Source organism: Pristis pectinata, chromosome 3, assembly GCF_009764475.1.
Source record: "Pristis pectinata isolate sPriPec2 chromosome 3, sPriPec2.1.pri, whole genome shotgun sequence".
Classification (NCBI taxonomy): domain Eukaryota; kingdom Metazoa; phylum Chordata; class Chondrichthyes; order Rhinopristiformes; family Pristidae; genus Pristis; species Pristis pectinata.
The window spans coordinates 138194398-138212317 of NC_067407.1; the positions used below are offsets into that span (position 1 = coordinate 138194398).

A 17920-nucleotide genomic window follows, 5' to 3' on the forward strand; every position below is an offset into this window, starting at 1 on the left:
GTGTTGAGTCCATGGCTCCTGAAAAGTATCTGAACAAGTTGACAGGGTGGTAAAGAAGGCGTATGGCATGCTTGTCTCTATTAGTCAAGGCATTGAGTTCAAGGATCAGGAAGTTACGTTGCAGCTTTATAAAACTCTGGTTTGGCTGCGTCTGGAGTATTGCATTCAGTTCTGGTCGCCCCATTACAGGAAGGATGTGGAGGCTTTGGAGAGGGTGCAGAAGAGGTTCACCAGGATGTTGCTTGGATGAGAGAGTATTAACTATAAGGAGAATTTGGACAAACTTGGGTTGTTTTCTCTGGAGCGTTGGAGGCTGAGGGGAGACCTGACAGAAGTTTGTAAAATTATCAGAGGGGTAGATAAAGTAGACAGCCGTATTTTTTCCCCGAAATGTCTAATACTCGAGGGCATACATTTAAGGTAAATTGTTAAATTGGCAACTTGTCACATGTACCAAGGTACAGTGAAAAACTTTGTTTTGCATACCGCCCATACAGATTATTTCATTACACAGTGCACTGAGGTAGTACAAGGGCAAACAATAACAGAATGCAGAATAAAGTGTTACAGTTACAGAGAAAGTGCAGTGCAGGCAGACAATAAGGGGCAAGAGCCATGACGAAGTAGATTGTGAGGTCAAGAGTCCATCTTATCTTACTGGGGTCTGTTCAATAGTCTTATAATTGGGATAGAAGCTGTCCTTGAGCCTGGTGGTACGTGCTTTCAGGCTTTTGTATCTTCTGCCCGATGGGAGAGGGGAGAAGGGAGAATATCCGGGGTGGATGGGGTCTTTGATTATGTTGGCTGCTTCATCTAGGCAGCGAGAAGTGTAGACAGAGTCCATGGAGGGGAGGCTGGTTTCCGTGATGCGCTGGGCTGTGTCCACAACTCTCTGCAGTTTCTTGTGGTCCCAGGCAGAGCAGTTGCCGTACCAAGCCGTGATGCATCCGGATCGGATGCTTTCTGTGGTGTTGCGATAAAAATTGGTGACGGTCAAAGGGGACATGCCGAATTTCTTTAGCCTCCTAAAGACGGGCCAAACGGCCTCTTTCTGTGTTGGAGGAAGTATGAAATCATGACTACTACTCTCCTTTCCTCCTACAGCTGCTGGATCGACAATCGTGTCGTCTTCTATGTGACCTGCGTCTGCTACTTTGCGGTTCTCTTTCTGATGAACATCTCCATGTTTATCGTGGTGTTAATACAGATTTGTGGAAGGAATGGGAAGAAGACCAATCGTAACCTGCGGGAGGAGATTCTGCGCAACCTCCGAAGTGTCACCAGCTTGACATTCCTCTTGGGGATGACATGGGGCTTTGCATTCTTTGCCTGGGGCCCAGTGAACCTTAGCTTCATGTACCTCTTTGCAATCTTCAACTCTTTGCAAGGTATTATCATTCTTTATCCCTGCACCTTCACCTCAACCAACAAAGACCTAAAATGGGTGGTGTTGTAGACAGTAAAGGTAGTTCTCAGGATTTACAGAGAAGTCTCGATCAGCTGCGTAAATGGGCTGAAGAGTGGCAAATGCAGTTTAATTCAGATAAGTGCGAGGTGTCACATTTGGGAAGGCAAATCAGGGCAGGACTTTCACAGTGAACAGTAAGGCCCTGGGGAGTGTTGTGGAACAGAGGGACCTGGGAGCACAGGTACATTGTTCCTTGAAAGTGGCCTCACAGGTAGACAGGGTGGTGAAAAAGGTGTTTGGCGCACTGGCCTTCATCAGTCGGGGCATTGAGTATAGAAGTTGGGATGTTATATGTTGTAGATGCCACATTTGGAATATTGTATATAGTTTTGGTCACCTTGCGATAGGAAAAATGCCATTAAGCTGGAAAGAGCGCAGGGGTGATTTGCAAGGATGTTGCCGGGACTCGAGGGACTGAGTTATGGAGAGGGGTTGAGCAGGCCAGGACTTTATTCATTGGAGTGTAGGAAAATGAGGGGTGATCTTATGGAGATGTAAAAAATCATGAGGGGCATAGATAGGGTGAATGAGCATAGTCTTTTTCCCAGGGTTAGGGAATCAAGAACTAGGGGACATAGGTTTAAGAGAGAGAAGAGATTTAACAGGAACCTGAGGGGCAACTTTTTCACCCAGAGGGTGGTCCGTATTTGGAACAAGCTGCCAGAGGAAGCGGTTGAGGCAGGTACATTAACAACGTTTAAAAGGTACTTATGGACTGGTACATGGAGGGATATGGGCCAAACACAGGCAAATGGGACTAGCTTAAATGGGAATCTTGGTGGGCATGGACCAGTTGGGCCGAAGGGCCTGTTTCTGTGCTGTATGACTCGATGATTCTATGACCTTGAGAGTAATAAAGTCTCTCAGAAAGCTTACAAAGGAAGATCATTGCTTATGCAGATTGGCACAAAGAGGAACATAGAACACAGAACAGTATAGCACAGGAACTGGCCCACTATGTCTGGGTCGACCATGATACCAAATTAAACTAATCCCTTCTGCCTGCACATCCATATCCTTCCATTCCCTGCATGTTCGTCTGCCTGTCTAAATACTTCTTAAACACCACCATCATATCTGCCTCCACCACCTCCCCTGGCAGTCCGTTCCAGGCACCCACAACAAAAACACTTGCCCTGCATATCTCCTTTAAACTTTCCCCTCTTTCACCTTAAAGCTATGCTCTCTAGTATTTGACATTTCTGAGTAATAAACACTCTATCTATACCTCTCATGATTTTCTAAACTGTCATCAGATCTCCCTCAGCTTCCAATGCACCATTAAACGCTTAAAAAAAACATGTTGATAACCATATCAGCCACTCCAAATTACTGGATAAATATATTGGATTCTAAAAAAATGCAATTATCTGGTTACTTAAGGCAGAGCTTTGTATTAAGGTTGTCCTTGTAACAACCTCAGGGATGTGGTGTTCACAAGCGTTTGTTTCCTACAGAAGGTGGGCAACTAAATTTAAGAAATTGCTGGAATTGGGGAAGACAAGTCCAGGGAGAATGGATGTTGTGGTGTCCTTAAGGAAATGTACATTGCGTAGAGTACAAAAGCATAGTGTTCAAATCACTGAAATCATAGCCAGAGGCAACCTCCAATGATCCACAGAGAGAAGTTCAAAGACGAGATGGGGAATTTAAATTAAGTACATCTGGAATAAAAAGATAGTCTAAATAAAGTTGAAAACTCAAAACTACTGAATGTTAAGAGAAGCTGATACGATTAAAGAATAAAAACAGAACTCCACAGGTCAGGCAGCATACAGATCATTTCATCACATCAGTGCACTGAGGTAGTACAAGAGAAAACAATAACAGAATGCAGAATAAAGTGTTACAGCTACAGAGAAAGTGCAGTGCAGGCAGACAATAAGGTGCAAGGCCATAATGAGGTAGATTGTGAGGTCAAGACTCCATCTTATCGTACTAAGGAACTGTTCAATAGTCTTATAACAGCAGGATAGAAGCTGTCCATGAACCTGGTGGTACGTGCTTTCAGGTTTTTGTCTCTTCTGCCCGATGTGAGGGGGGAGAAGAGAGAATGTCCGGGGTGGGTGGGGTCTTTGATTATGCTGGCTGCTTTACCAAGGCAGCGAGGTGTAGACTGAGTCCATGGAGGGGAGGCTGGTTTCTGTGATGTGCTGAACTGTGTCCACAACTCTCTGCAGTTTCTTGTGGTCACAGGCAGAGCAGTTGCCACACCAAGCCATGATGTATCCAGATGGGATGCTTTCTATGGTGCATCGATAAAAGTTGGTGAGAGTCATTTCGTTAGCCTCCTGAGGGAGTATAGGTGCTAGTGAGCTTGAGGAGGGTAGAGGAGGGTGGAGGGTGGGGAGGGAGGGTGGTGGAAAGGACAAAGGGATAGGCTAAGGCCAGGGTTACCTAGATGATCCCAATGTTTTGTGAGCTATAGATTAACGAGGGTTGGTAGAGACAGGGACCTGGAGTATTGCGAACAGTTCTGGTCACCACACCATAGGAAGCTGGAGAAAGTGTAAAGGAGATTCACCAGGATGTTGTCTGGATTGGAGTATTTCAGTTACAAAGAGAGACTGGATGGACCGCGATTGATTTCCCTGGAGCTGAAGAGGGTGAGGGATGATCTAATAGAGGTGTTTAAAACTATGAGAGGCCAGATGTACCAAGTAGGGGTGGGATAGTTGGCCAGGCTCAGACATCTTTCCTTGGAGCATCGGAGACTGAGGGGTGACCTTACAGAGGTGGACAAAATCATGAGGGTGAATGCACATCATCCATTTTCCTAGGGTTGGGGAATCAAGAACTCGAGGGCATAGGTTTAAGGTGAGAGTGGAAAGATCTAGCAGGAACTTGAGGGGCAACTCTTTGGCACAGAAGAAGGTCCATAGATGGAATGAGGTGCCAAAAGAAGTGGTTGAGGTGGGTACCATAACAGGTACAATAACAACTTTTAAAAGACAGTTGGACAGGTACATGGATGGGAAAGGTTTAGCGGGATATGGGTCAAACGGGGGCAAATGGGACTAGCTTAGGTGGGTATCTTGGTCGGCATGAACCAGTTGGGCTGAAAGGCCTGTTTCCGTGCTGTATGACTCTATGACTCAAAGAACATGGCTGATCTGTTACCTCAGCACCCATGTATGAACCCTTTAATTCATAAGGGATTATTATTTAGGATTCTCAGTTTCTCCAATCTTTGGTATTGATATTGGTTTATTATTGTCACTTGTACCGAGAAACAGGGAAAAACTTGTCTTGCATACCATTCGTACAGGTCAATTCATTACACAGTGCAGTTACATTGAGTTAGTACAGAGTGCATTGATGTAGTACAGGTAAAAACAGTAACAGTATAGAGTAAAGTGTCACAGCTACAGAGAAAGTGCAGTGCAATAAGGTGCAAAATCACAACAAGGTAGATTGTGTAGATTGTGAGGTCATCTTTTTTGTACAAGAGGTCTGTTCAGGAGTCTGATAACAGCAGGGTAGAAGCTGTCCTTGATGGTACATGATTACCAGATTTGCCAATGGGATTCAACACGGGAGCTCTGTCTCCAGGGTGCCAAGATGCCCTTTCTGATTCAGGCTTGGTGCATGTAGTTATAACCTCGATTCTCATCTTATTGAACACAGGCTTCTTCATATTCGTCTTCCACTGTGCTCTGAAGGAAAATGTACAGAAACAATGGAGACGATACCTGTGCTGTGGTAGATTCAGACTTCCAGAAAATTCAGGTACGTTCCAAAGTAAACTTCCATTTTTGCCTCTTGTGCCAGGGAAGATCCAAATTATCTTCCAGTGGTCTGTCAGTCCACAGTGCGGGATGGCTGGGATGGTACAGAAAGGACTCACAAGGATGTTACCAGGACTGGAGGGCTTGAGAGACTGGATAGGCTGGGACTGTCTTCCCTGGAGTGTAGGAGGATTTAGGGGTGACCTGATAGAGGTTTATGGGACAGGCATGGTAGTGTAGCGGTTAACATAACGCTTTACAGCGCCAGCGACCCGGGTCCAATTCCCGCCACTGTCTGTAAGGAGTTTGTATGTTCACCCCATGTCTGCGTGGGTTTCCTCCGGGTGCTCCGGTTTCCTCCCATATTCCAAAGACGTACGGGTTAGGAAGTTGTGGGCATGCTATGTTGGTGCCGGAAGTGTGGCGACACTTGCGGGCTGCCCCCAGGACACTCTACGCAAAGGATGCATTTCACTGTGTGTTTCGATGTACATGTGACTAATAAAGATATCCTATCTTAAGATCATAAGGGGCGTAGATAAAGTGAATGGTCATAGTCTTTTTCACAAGGAAAGGTGATCAAAAACTAGAATGCATAGGTTTAAGGTGAAAGGGGAGGGACTTAAAGGGGACCTCAAGGGGCAAGTTTTTCCACACGGAGGGTGGCGGGTATGTGGAACGAGCTGCCAGAGGAAGTGGTAGAGGCGGGTACAATTACAACACTTAAAAACACCTGGACAGGTACATGGATGGGAAAGACTTAGAAGGATATGGGCCAAATTCAGGGAAATGGGACTAGCTCAGGTGGGCATCTTGGATGGCATGGACCAGTTGGGCCGAAGGGCCTGTTTTCCACACTGTACGACTCTATCACTCTAATGAATGATAAGAGAGGACAGGTGGCAGGAAATACTGAGGGAATTGGTGGGATTACTCCGTGTGCCAGCAGAGATTTGATGGGCTGAATGTCCTTCTTTGTGGTAAATATGAGAAATCACATGGCTGACCTGACTTCATTAAAGGAACGTTGGATTATTTTTGGTCTTCTGCTTAATGGTCTTTCTCCCCGGTGCTCTCTTCCAGACTGGAGCCGAACAATCACCAACAACACCAAGAAAGTGAGCTCCGAAAACCTGGGCAAGTCCCTTTCCTCCAGCTCCATTGCTCCAACTCCACTAGCTGGAGCAGCAAGTTCAAGTCCGGCTCGAGCCTCTTCAAAAGCAGCACCAAGGGTGAGGGACAAGTGCTCCTTGCCTAACCCTGGACTTTACTGACTAATCCTTATCCCAACCTCAGCTCCATCCTTCTATTCCAAAGATCCAGGTTTCTCATTTCTTTTCCATCTCTTCAGCAACATTGCCCCCTGTCTTTATTTGTTCTCTGCTAAATACGGGACGTCCTGGGTTACAAACCCCCAACTTATGGAGACCCCTACACATGAAAGATCTCTCGTAATATTATTAAATTCAAAAGTCTGACGTACATCCTACAAAGTGCAGAATTAGTTTCCTCTCTCTGTTTCTTGTTCGTCCTTATCAGCCTGATGTGCTTTTGATGCCATTCATTACAGTACTGTGGAGGTATAGTTACCATATCGAGTGATTTTTGTCTATTTTCTGACTTATGGACAAAATCAACTTATTGACATCTGTCCATTGTTTTACCCAGAGACAACCTAAATAAATCTTTCCTAAGCCTTTACCGTTGGAAATTCCAGAGAAACCCATACAATTTCTGGAAAGATGGTCTGGTTTGGTTATTGGGTTTGCAGTGCAGGGTTTGGGTGGGCAATGAGGAGATTTGAGGTTAAAATGCCATGGTTTCTAATAGTGACCATGAAACTGCCAAATTACTGTAAAAAAAAGCCTGATGTTCCATAGGGAGGAAATCTGACATTCTTATCCAATCTGGTTTATATGTGATTCTGGACGGTGTTGACTATTAACCGCCCACTGACGTGGTTCCAGGGGAATCAGGGATGGGACTTAAATGCAGATCCAGCTTTTCAAATGTCTTCCCATTTCATTTCTGCTGATGTGCAGTGACATTGATATGCATCGATATGCATTGTGGTTGGTGACGAAAAGCCATGAGATAATTTTAACTTGACACTCTTTCTGCCTCATATATGACACAATCATTGTCTTACAGATCTGAAACACACTACCTGACAGGGTGGTGAAAGCAGAGCCCCTCACAACAAGTTAAAAGTATCTAGGCGGGCACTTGAACCACCAATGCACAGAAGTTTACTGATGAATTGCGGGTAAATGGGATTGGTGTAAATCAGTGCTCGATGAACGTGATGAGCCATGGGGCCAGTCCTTCTGCTATCTGAACCCATGACTAGTTGCAGAAGAGGCTGCAGATGCTGGGATCTGGAGCAACAACCAATCTGTTGGAAGAACTCAGCAGGTCGAGCAGCATCTGTGGGAGGAAAGGAATTGTTGATGCAGAGTCCTGATGCAGAGTTTCGACCCGAAACATTGACTCCTCCCACCCACTGAGCTCTTCCGACAGATTGTTTGTTGCTCCGTTTGCAGGAGTGTTGGATGGGCCTTCTGAATCAGACCCTTGGACCTTGAACGCAGTGAATCAATTCGAGTTTATTGTCGTGTGCACAAGTACGGTGAGGTACAGGTACAATGAAAAACTTGCTTGAAGCAACATCACAGGCACATAGGTACAGACAGCACACAGAAAATAAATTGAAGACACTGAAGAGAGAAAAAGACTAAACAAAACAAAACTTCAGTGCAAAAAGTACAGAGACAAGTCCAAGAGGTGGTTGTAGTGTTCTGTTGCTGAGGTGAGGTTAGGGTTGTGCAGGTTGGTTCAAGAACCTGAAATGGCTGTTCCTGAACCTGGTGACGTGGGACTTCAGGCTTCTGTACCTCCTGCCTGATGGTAGCAGCAAGAAGATGGCACAGCCCAGATGGTGGGGATCCTTGATGGATAGATGCCACCTTTGAGGCAGCACCTCCTGTAGATGTTTTCTCCCCCAACATTGTTACCCCATTTGAGATTGTTCAGCTCAGACCAGAGCCTGGACAGGGACTTTACTGGTCTGAAATCCAGCAGGTATGGAGGGAGAAACAGAGCTAATGATTTAGGTCTCAAAGACCCTTCACCAGTACTTGGACTACAGTGCACTCCCTTGTAACGAAAATTTGCCCTTATGCAATTCACATTTCACTACCAAAAGAAATGAGAAATGGAATAAAAATTTACTCTTGCGGAATTATGTGAGAAAGAAATAACTATATAAATGCAAAATGCAAAAGAAACAACAAATTTTGTCAATTTTTATCAAGGGTTGACGTTACTGAAAATCGCGATATGGAGGGTTTTCTAAGGAGGCAGACCCTCCGTAACGTGAGGTGTACTGTAGTTAGGCATAGAACATTACAGCACAGTACAGGCCCTTCAGCCCACAATGTTGTGCCGACATTTTATCCTACTCTATCTAACCCTTCCCTCCCACATAGCCCTCCATTTCTCTATCATTCATGTGTCTGTCTAAGAGTCTCTTAAATGTCCCTAATGTATCTGCTCCCACAACCTCTGCCGGCAGTGCGTTCCATGCACCCACCACTCTCTGTGTAAAAAACTTACCCCTGACATCCCCCTTATACCTTCCTCCAATCACCTTAACATTATGTCCCCTTGTGTTAGCCATTGTCGCCCTGGGAAAAAGTCTCTGACTGTCCACTCGATCTATGCCTCTTATCATCTAGTACACCTCTATCAAGTCATCCCTCATCCTCGTCCTCTCCAAAGTGAAAAGCCCTAACTCGCTCAGCCTATCTTCATAAGACATGCTCTCCAATCCAGACAGCATCCTGGTAAATCTCCTCTGCACCCTCCCTAAAGCTTCCACATCCTTCCTATAATGAGGCTACCAGAACTGAACACAATACTCCAAATGTGGTCTAACCAGAGTTCTATAGAGCTGCAACATCACCTCGCGGTTCTTGAACTCAATACCCCAACTAATGAAGGCCAACACTCCATACGCCTTCTTAACAACCCTACCGACCTGCATGGCAACCTTGAGGGATCTACGGACGTGGACCCCAAGATCCCTCTGTTCCTCCACACTGCTAAGAGTCCTGCCATTAACCTTGTATTCTGCCAAATTCAATCTCCCGAAGTACCACTTCACACTTATCTGGGTTGAACTCCATCTGCCACTTCTCAGCCCAGCTTTGCACTCTATCAATATCCTCTTGTAAGCTGTAGTATCCTTCTACACTATCCACGACACCACCAACCTTTGTATCATCAGCAAAGTTACTAACCCACCCTTCCACATCCTTATACAAGTCATTTATAAAAATCACAAAAATCAAAAACTCACATTATTAGTGAGTCTTGAGAGACAGGGGAAGCAGTCCTGAGGAGAAAAGGTCTCTACGGGTAATGGGTAATTGGTTTATTATTGTCACGTGATACAGTGAAAAACTTTTGTTTATGTGCCATCTAGACAGATCATTCTGTACATAAGGTACATTGAGGTAGCACAAAAGGAAAACAGAACGCAGAATACAGTGTTACACTTACAGAGAAAGTGCAGTGCAGGTAGACAAATAAGTTGCAAAGGCCACGACAAGGTAGATTGAGAGAGCAAGAGTTCACCTTTATTGTATAAGATGTCCATTTCAATAGTCTTATCACAGCGGGATAGAAGCTGTCCTCGAGCCTGGTGGTACGTGCTTTCAGGGTTTTGTATCTTCTGGCCAATCATAGAGGGGAGAAGAGGGAATGACCGGGTGGGAGGGGTCTTTGATTATGTTGGCTGCTTTTGCGAGGCAGCAGGAAGTGTAGACAGAGTCTATAGAGGGGAGGCTGGTTTTCGTGATGGACTGGGCTGTGTCCACAACTCTCTGCAGTTTCTTATGGATTTTGTGGATGGCAGCAGGGATTAGGAGATAAAATGGAGGATATTGTGGGGTGTTTGTGATCTGGAGGGTGATGGAAGCAGCTTGATTATCTGAAATCATCAAGATATCGGAATTTTGAGTGAAATATGGAAATGCTGAGAATGGGAATCCTGAAGTTTGGAACGTACCTGGTCAGAAGACAAAATTGCTCTTCCCACAGCTTGTATTAGGTTTCATTGGAACAGTGTAAGAGGCCAAAGTCAGAGGTCAGAGTTGGAGTGTTACCAGAAGCTTGGACCCGCATTTGTGGACAAAATGTTGTTCTGGAGAAACCGTAACCGAATCTGGATTTGGCTTCCCCACTTAGGGGTGACCATACTGTGAACAAAGTCAGTGTCAGTCAGACTTTGTTGACATATACACAAGTACGTGTGTGTACAGGTGCAATGAACAACTTACTTAAAGCAGCATTACAGGCACATAGCATCAGATGAGCAGCATTCACAAGAAAAACATTAATTAAACACAGTTTTTACAAGAAAGGACACAAATTGAACAAAACAAAACCATTGTAGTGCAAAGTGGTCACAGTGTTGCTATGCTGAGGTAGTGACTAGGGTTGTGCCGGTCGGTTCAAGAATTGAATGGTTGAAGGGGAGCAGCTGTTCTTGAACCTGGTGGTGTGGGACTTCAGGCTTCTGTACCTCCTGCCCGATGGGAGCTGTAAGAAGATGTCACGGCCTGGATGGTGGGGATCTTTGATGATGGATGTTGCCTTCTTGAAGCAGCGCCTCCTGTAGACACTACCGATGGTGGGGAGGGATGTGCCCGTGATGTATTGGGCAGAGTCCACTACTCTCTGCAGCTTCTACGTTCCTGTACACTTGAATTGCTGTACCAGACCATGATGCAACCAGTCGGTATACTTCCAACAGCACATCTGTAGAATTTGTTAGAGTGTTTGCTGACAATCCGAACTAAAGCCACCAAATTGGATGAAAACGCAAGTGAGCCATCTGGGAGATATGGAAGGATTCTTCTTGCCAGAGCAGAACAGCCCTCCTGGGCCTGACAGATGACCAATTCACCATCCTAATTTGATCGAGAACATAGTACAATCCAACACATTAATACCTGCCAGTGACTGCTCGATGCTTCACAGTTTATACTTTAACAATACATGGAAACCAAACAAAAAAGTTTGATATCCTCAGCAGACCAGTCAGCATAAGGTGAAGCTGGGAGAGTTGGTGCCTCACAGCTTCAGTGACCGAGTTCAATTCCGATCTCTGACGCTGTCGTGTGTGGAGTTTGCACGTTCTCCCGTGACCGCGTGGGTTTCCTCTGGGTGTTCCAGTTTCTTCCTACATCCCAGAGACGGGCGGGATGGTAGGTTAATGTTGTAAATTACTCCTAGTGTGGTAGGTCGAATCTCCAGGGGGTGGGAATGTGGGGAGACTGAAATGAGATTGGGGCAGGATTAGAAAAAATGAAGATAGTCAGCGTGGGACTTGATAAGCCAAAAGGCCCCTGAATCTGTTCTGTATCTCTCTCTGATTTCTTGATTATTTGGTCATTGCTGCATGTGACAAGGGAGCTTGCTGTGAGTAAGTAGGCTGCTGTGCTTCATACATTACAACAGTGACTGCACCTTCTTCAAGCTACAGATGTAATTGTGGGGGTGTAGGATACTATATAAATGCATGTTTGCCTTTGAAGGACGTGCTGTATGTATTTTTCACATCATTCTGAATAACAATTATTGATGTGTTTCTGGAACAGGATGATGTCTCCTGCGAGCTTGTCCCTGCGCAGAGATGCGTGCCCCTTTAAAAGGTAAAACATGCTGGGTAATCCACCACTGTTTGGCCAGAGATGGCAGCAACCCTGTGTTGGAGGGCTGTCCAGCTGCTCTGGGTCACATGTGTAGGCAGATGTCCATCGCGCTCACGCTGCAGTCGGGTACGAATGGGAAACGTTTCCTCTGGTTTCCCCCTGCACCATTGGATGAGGGTCTCTGCTCTCTTGCTCGGCGCTGGTTCCTCTGTACTGGTAGACCATTTCCATTTTCTGGCATTGGGTGAGGGTGCGGAGATGTTGCACTTCTAACTTTTACTTGGCACCATTTCTCCACTGATTCCGTTGCTCACGCCAACGTGCATGCTTGAGTTGGCTTGTTGTGCCAGGGTTGAGGAGATAAGGTTCCGTGCATGCTTCAGGCCAATTCAAAGCATGGGTTTGTATTCTCCACCTGTGCACTCTCCCCTTTCCTTTGTCTTGGACATCCACTGGCTTGGCCTTTCCTTTCCGAGTGTTGCTGGTCCACTGCATGGGCCGTGACATTATGCAAGAAGTTTTGATCTTTACCAAGGACACTGTGCATGGATTTGGCTTGCAAAGAGGGCTGTGGTCCTCTGCTGGGCACCAGGACAATGCAAACCTTCAATCAAACGTAATACTCTTAGATATAATGCAGTAATACTCATTAACCATAGGTGTCTGCTCGACAGTGATCAGCTTGCTTCATGCTTGGATTGTATTAGACATTGACTGGGGTGAACTGGTATGACTGAGCAATACCTCCAGTTTTGATTGTGGAAGGCTAACAAGGTGGATTTTGATCTTATGAAAATTATAGTTGGTTTATTATTGTCACATGTACCGAGGTACAGTGAAAAACTTTGCATGCCATTCATATGGATCATTTCATCTCATCGGTGCATTGAGGTAGTACAAGGGAAAACAATAACAGAATGCAGAATAAAGTGTTACAGTTACAGAGAAAGTGCAGTGCGGGCAGACAATAAGGTGCAAGGCCATGAAGAGGTAGATTGTGGGGTCCAGAGTCCATCTTATTGTACTAGGGGACCGTCCAATAGTCTTATAACAGTGGGATAGAAGCTCTCCTTGACCCTGGTGGTATGCTTTTTCAGGCTTTTGTATCTTCTGCCTGACGGGAGGGGGGAGAAGAGAGAATGAAAAACAAGATGATGCTGGAGGAACTCAGCAGGCCAGGCAGCATCCGTGGAGAAAAGCAGGCGGTCAACGTTTTGGGTCAGGACTGAAGATAGGAAAAGGGGAAGCCCTATATATAGGAGGGAAAAGCAGAGCAGTGATAGGTGGACAGGGTTCAAGTCACATTCCTGAATTTGACCTGGGAGCTATTGACAGTGTTCTGAGATCGTTACACTCAACGTAACTAAACAGAGGTTATTGGTTAATTATTGCTGTTTGTGGGATCTTCCTGTGTGTGCATTGGCTACCCACCTGCCGAGTGTTTCCAGCACTTCCTGCTTTCTACTTCCTCATTGTTAAGTCAGGAGAGGAAGTTTCCACCAAGGAGTGAGCTTACCCCGAAGTTCTACCATCCATTGAGTTACTGCGGGGTCCTGTAGGTGGACACTGAGGCTCTCCGAGTGATCAGGGAGTCATGCAGCATGGAAAGAGGCCATTCGCCCCACTGCATGTGCCAACCATCATGTACCCATTGACACTAATCCCATTTTCCCACCTCCCATCCCAATTGACTCTACCCTCCTCACGTTCTTCTCCTGCTATCCATCCATGCTGAGGACAATCGACGGCGACCAACTACCCTACCGACCCGCACATCTTTGGGACGTGGGAGGAACTTGGAGATCCCGGGGGCGGGGAAACCCACCCAGTCACAGGGAGAATTTGCAAACTCCTCACCGGAGGCAGGATCGAACCCAAGTCTCCGGAGCTGAGAGGCAGCGGCTCCACCGTGCTGCCCTTGTCGTCCAACAAATGGATGAGTCAGTTTATATCGAAGTACACAGAGAAAGGGCATTTGTGTCCACATTGGGATTAACATGGAGGAACGATGTAGCCCCTATATGTTGCTGCTCTTGTAATGCGAGCTCGGGACTAAAATATCCTTTTTAAATCTCAGAGGCGCCGTGCAGAGGTTAGAGGGAAAAAAAACGCTTTTTTTTTCCATCTGGGAAAGTGAGACATGGTAAAGGCTCCCAATAGGCACTCGGAACTGTAGTGAGGGTATTGGAAATGTTAATAAAGTTGAGATAAATTTTACTCAACGGTGATTGGTCAAGAACGTAACTGAGCCTTAGTACTGTGGCACCCCACACTGCATAGAACATAGAACATAGAACATTGAACATTGAACATTGAACATAGAACACCACAGCACAGTACAGGCCCTTCAGTCCAAAATGTTGTGCCAACCTTTCATCCTGCTCTAAGATCTATCTAACCCTTCCCTCCCACATAGCCTCCCCATTTCTCTATCATTCATGTGTCTACCTAAGATTCTCTTAAATGTCCCTAATGTATCTGCCCCCACAACCTCTGCCGGCAGCACGTTCCACGCACCCACCACTCTCAGTGTAAAAAACTTACCCCTGACATCCCCCTTATACCTTCCTCCAATCACCTTAAAATTATGTCCCCTCATGTTAGCACTAGGAAGAAGGAACTCTTCACTGTATAGGAAGAAGTCATTCAACCCATCGAGTCCCATGGGTGTTCAATTAGACCCCCACTTCCTCTGCCTGTTACTTGTACCCAACTATAATCTATCGATCTCAGCCTGAGATGTTGCGTTTGTCCCCTTGCATTTGCACCCTTTTTAGGGAGAGAATTTTGGACGTCTGTGTGCAAGAAGGCGGGCTCGGTGATTTCACTCCTGGGCGAGTCTGTCTCCTACGGTTAAACTTTTGTTCCGTCCGCCCGCTCTCCTCGTCAGGCCCAGAACACAGAACTCAAATAAGCACTTGAGACAAGGCGAGCTTCCAATCAACAGGGGCCAGTGATGGTGTAGAAAGGGCAAGTGATTCAGGCTGATGAACTTGGGTCTGCTTTGGGCTAGCAGGAGAATAGAGGAACTCAGCAGGCCGGGCAGTATCCGTGGAGAAAAGCAAGTGGTCAACATTTGGGGTCAGGACCCTTCTTCAGGAATGAAGATAGGGAAAGGGGAAGGGTCCCCGATGGGGTCACGGTTCAAGACATTCTCTCTTCTCTCCTCTTCCATTGGGTAGAAGATACAGCAGCCTGAGGGCACGTACCACCAGACTTAAGGACAGCTTCTACTATTGAACAGTTCCCTTATACAATGAGATGGACTATGACCTCACGATCTACCTTGTTGTGACCTTGCACCTTATTGCACTGCACTTTCTCTGTAGCTGTGACACTTTACTCTGTACTGTTATTGTTTTTACCTGTACTACATCAATGCACTTTGTACTAATTCATTGTAACTGCACTGTGTAATGAATTGACCTGTATGATCGGTTTGTAAGACAAGTTTTTCACTGTACCTCGGTACAAGTGACAATAATAAACCAATACCAATACCAAGGGGTAGGTAGGAGGAAGTATTCGAGAGTTGGCGTCTGGCCTCTGCAAGGTAGAGGTCAGTACGCCAGACCACCACGGCACCACCTTTGTCGGCTGGTTCGATGACAATGTCAGGGTTGGTGTGCAGAGAGTGGAGAGCAGAGCGTTCAGAAGGGGTGAGGTTGGGAGTAGGTGAGGGGAGCAGAAAAGTCAAGATGGCTGATGTTGCGCGGACTTGTGCTTATGAAAAAGGGGATAATGCTCAACAGGGACACTAGGAGTAGGGTAGATGGGCCAAATGGCTGTTTTGTTCTGTAGGCCTTTTAATGTTCTGTAGAACATAGAACAGTACAGTAAAGGAACAGCCACTTCAGCTCACCATGTCTGTGCTAACCATGATGCCAAATTAAACCAAATCTATCTGCCTCAATGTGATCCATATCCCTCCATTCCCTGCATATTCATGTGCCTCTTATATACCACAATCATATCTGCCTCCACCACCACCCCTGGCAGCCCATCTCAGGCACCCACCACTCTCCGTGTAACAAAACCCGCCCCGCACATCTCCTTCAAACTTTCCCCCTCTCGCCTTAAATGCATGTGCTCTAGCGTTTGACATTTCTAACTTAGGACAGTCAGTCAGAATATTTTTCCCCCATCTATGCCTTTCTTAATTTTATGAACTTCTATCAGGTCTCCCCTCAGCTTCCGATGCTCTGGAGAAAACCATCCAAGTTTGTCCGACTTCTCCTTATAGCTCATACTGTCTAGTCCAGGCAGCATCCTGGTGAACCTCTTCTGCACCCTCTCCAAAGCCTCCACATCCTTCCTGTAATGGGGCAACCAGAACTGCACACGATAATCTAGAACTGCATACAATGTTGGTATTGGTATTGATATTGGTTTATTATTGTCACTTGTATTGAGGTACAGTGAAAAACTTGTCTCGCTTACCCATCGTACAGGTCAATTCATTACACAGTGCAGTTACATTGAGTTAGTACAGAGTGCATTGAGGTAGTACAGGGTGAAAACAGTAACAGTACAGAGTAAAGTGTCACAGCTACTGAGAAAGTGCAGTGCAGGTAGACAATAAGGTGCAAGGTCACAACAAGGTAGATCGTGAGGTCAGAGTCCATCTCATCGTATAAGGGAACCGGTCAATGGTCATATCACAGTGGGATAGAAGCTGTCCTTGAGCCTGGTGGTATGTGCCCTCAGGCTCCTGTATTTTCTGCCTGTTGGGAGGGGGGAGAAGACAGAATGTCCTGGGTGGGTGGGGTCTTTGACTATGCTGGCTGCTTCACCGAGGCAGCGAGAGGTAAAGACAGAGTCCATGGAGGGGAGGCTGGTGTCTGTCACCCAAATAACCTTTGGGTGGCCTCAAGCATCCTGGTCCTAATGCCTTTTGACCTTGAGATAATTCTTGACCCTTGCCAGTCCAATCACAGAGCTAACGACCTCTCTTTCTTTCCCCGCTCTAGGTGGTCTCCTTGCAGCTGTGACATCATCGAAATTTGGTCACTTGGATGCCCATCAGGAGCCTGTTGTCCCAGTGCCCAATGTCCTGGACAAGGTCACAAGTTACTATCCAACCCACTCTGACAACTTCTACAAGAACATAATGATGTCCGAAAACTTCAGCCATAGCACCAAGTTCTGAGGCGGGAGGCGGCACCCCCCCCACCCACCCCCCGGTGAAAGGGACGCTCCGGTAGGAAGCGGTGGAGAGCCTTGTGGGTGCGCTGGTCAGTTTGATCACGGATAGCAGGTCTCCCACCACAGAGGAAAGGGTGCGGTGGGTTGGGAAAGGGTCACTGGTTTGGAGGGAAGTGAATGGAAGAGCGGGGGTTTAATCGGAGAGTTCGGGTGGCATTGTCTTGGTCGGCTGGTTAATGGACGTCATCTAAACTCTGGAGATCGTCATCTTTTATCCACTCTCTACCACGAACATTTCAATCACTGCAGGGTGTTTCTCACTTCCGGGGAGGGCTGAGAGCAAGAGGCTGACCTGGGTTCGAATCCAGCCAGACCCAACGGTTGATCGATTCGCGCCCCACCCCTTCAAATCCAGCCCAGCACCCAGCACCCACCCACGTCTTCCTGTCCTTGAGAAGCTCTGGGTCAGCTGCACCTGGGGAGGCCACATGATGGCGAGCCCTTCACTGATGTTCCACTGGAGGCATCTTTGTGTAGTTTGCAACAGGAGCCCGGATCCACCGGAGATGTTGCTCCTTTATTGCTTGCTATACTTGCCTGACGCAGGCAGGAGAGTCTCCTGAATGAGAAGAGGTTACCCCATCCTGATGGGGGCAAAAATCCAACAACGTTTGGAGGGAAGATCAAACTGAAGGAAGATGGGACATACAAGTCAGCATTCACTTTCCCGGTCATTGAACTTACAGCACACAGAGGCATATGATCCATCCAGTCTACACATCTCATTAGCATCATCTAGTTTATTTATAAAAATATATATTTGTTATACATATCTTGAACATATAAAAGGGAATTCTCAC

At 46.4% G+C, this 17920-nt stretch overlaps 1 protein-coding gene across 1 annotated transcript in view; it reads left to right on the top strand.

The window, feature by feature from the left end:
• The window catches only part of adgrg6 (adhesion G protein-coupled receptor G6), a 125206-nt gene extending 107493 nt beyond the window's left edge, over window positions 1-17713 (top strand). The window contains exons 24-27 of the mRNA XM_052013013.1: window positions 1105-1388; window positions 5096-5197; window positions 6280-6428; window positions 16886-17713. Coding sequence (XP_051868973.1) covers window positions 1105-1388; window positions 5096-5197; window positions 6280-6428; window positions 16886-16906 — 556 coding nt within the window. The 3' untranslated portion in view covers window positions 16907-17713. The remainder of the gene's footprint in view (window positions 1-1104; window positions 1389-5095; window positions 5198-6279; window positions 6429-16885) is intronic.
• Window positions 17714-17920: the final 207 nt, after the last annotated feature.